The sequence below is a fragment of the Neopelma chrysocephalum genome, unplaced genomic scaffold (assembly GCF_003984885.1).
Source record: "Neopelma chrysocephalum unplaced genomic scaffold, ASM398488v2 Primary Assembly neopelma1_64, whole genome shotgun sequence".
Classification (NCBI taxonomy): domain Eukaryota; kingdom Metazoa; phylum Chordata; class Aves; order Passeriformes; family Pipridae; genus Neopelma; species Neopelma chrysocephalum.
In genome coordinates this window covers 508,589-509,708 of record NW_020897721.1, presented here as the reverse complement: position 1 = coordinate 509,708, position 1,120 = coordinate 508,589, and the positions used below count along the sequence as shown (strand labels likewise).

At 75.1% G+C, this 1,120-nt stretch overlaps 1 protein-coding gene across 1 annotated transcript in view; it reads left to right on the top strand.

Annotated features, from left to right (window-relative positions):
• The first annotated feature begins 523 nt into the window (after positions 1 to 523).
• RNF11 (ring finger protein 11) overlaps positions 524 to 1,120 on the top strand; it is a 30,464-nt gene continuing 29,867 nt past the window's right edge. The window contains exon 1 of the mRNA XM_027683180.1: positions 524 to 1,036. Within this exon, the coding sequence (XP_027538981.1) occupies positions 914 to 1,036 (123 nt within the window). The 5' untranslated portion in view covers positions 524 to 913. The remainder of the gene's footprint in view (positions 1,037 to 1,120) is intronic.

The following is a 1,120-nucleotide window of genomic DNA, read 5'->3' as shown; positions in this document are numbered from 1 at the left end:
TCACGTAAAAAGCCTCTAGAAATGTAAAAGCAAGATAAGTGACAGTCGCTGGTTTTGCTCCACACTGGGGCTCAGTGCCCTGTCCCTACACTGGCCTGTGCTCACTGGGGTCACGCCAGCGATCAGCACAGGGATTCCCTGCCCGGGAACCCACCCGCGGGGAAACCCTTGGGAAGGTCCCTCGGCCTCGCACAGCCCACCCCCAGCCGGGGCGGGCCGGGTGCTGCAAGGGGTCCCCGCGGCCGCCACGGAGGAGCCGCCCCGCCTTGTCCTGTCCTGTCCTGTGTTTTCCCGTCCTGTGCCGTCCCGCCGGGCCCGAGCGGCCGCTGGCTCCGCCATGGCCGGAACACAAACAAACACCGCGCTCGGGGGCGGGGCCAAGCGGCTCCCACCATTTTGGGGCCGGGGGAGCCCAGCGGGCGGCCGGGTTCCCTCACTCCTGTCCTGCCTCGTCCCGCCGGGGGCGGGCAGGGCTGTTCCCGCTGCGGGGCCGGGCGGGGGGCGCGGAGCGGAGCGGGGGCCCCGCGGCTGCTCCCGGGGCCCGGCGGGGAGGGGTGAGAGGAGGAGCCAGGGCGGCCCGTGCGACAAAGCCCAGTGCGCAGGGAGCTGGTGACCGGGAAGCAGAACCGCGCCGAGCTGTCGCGGGGCGGACGGACCCTCTGGAGCCCGCTGCCCCACGGGGGGTGGGAGGCCCGTCCTGCCGCCCCCCCGGCTCGGGGGTCGGGACGGCTGCAGAGCGGAGCGGGAGGCGGCCGAGCGGTGCTGCTAAGCCGCTTAGGGCCGGGGCTGGCATGAGCCTCCCCGGCGGGGCGGCTGCGGGCTGCACGCTGCGGCGGGGAGGCTGAGGGCGCGGATCCGCCGCCGCCGCCGGCGCGGGGGGAGGCGGAGGGGGGGCCGCGCTCCCCGGGGGAAGATGGGGAACTGCCTCAAGTCCCCCACCTCGGATGACATCTCGCTGCTCCACGAGTCCCAGTCGGACCGAGCCAGCTACGGGGACGGGGCTGAGCCGGATCAGGAGCCGCCGCCGCCATATCAGGTAGGGCAGGGAGCGGGGTGGGGGTGCCGGGGCACGGCGGGGGGCGCGGGGCCGCTCTACCCCGGCGGGGGCCGGACCGCGGCG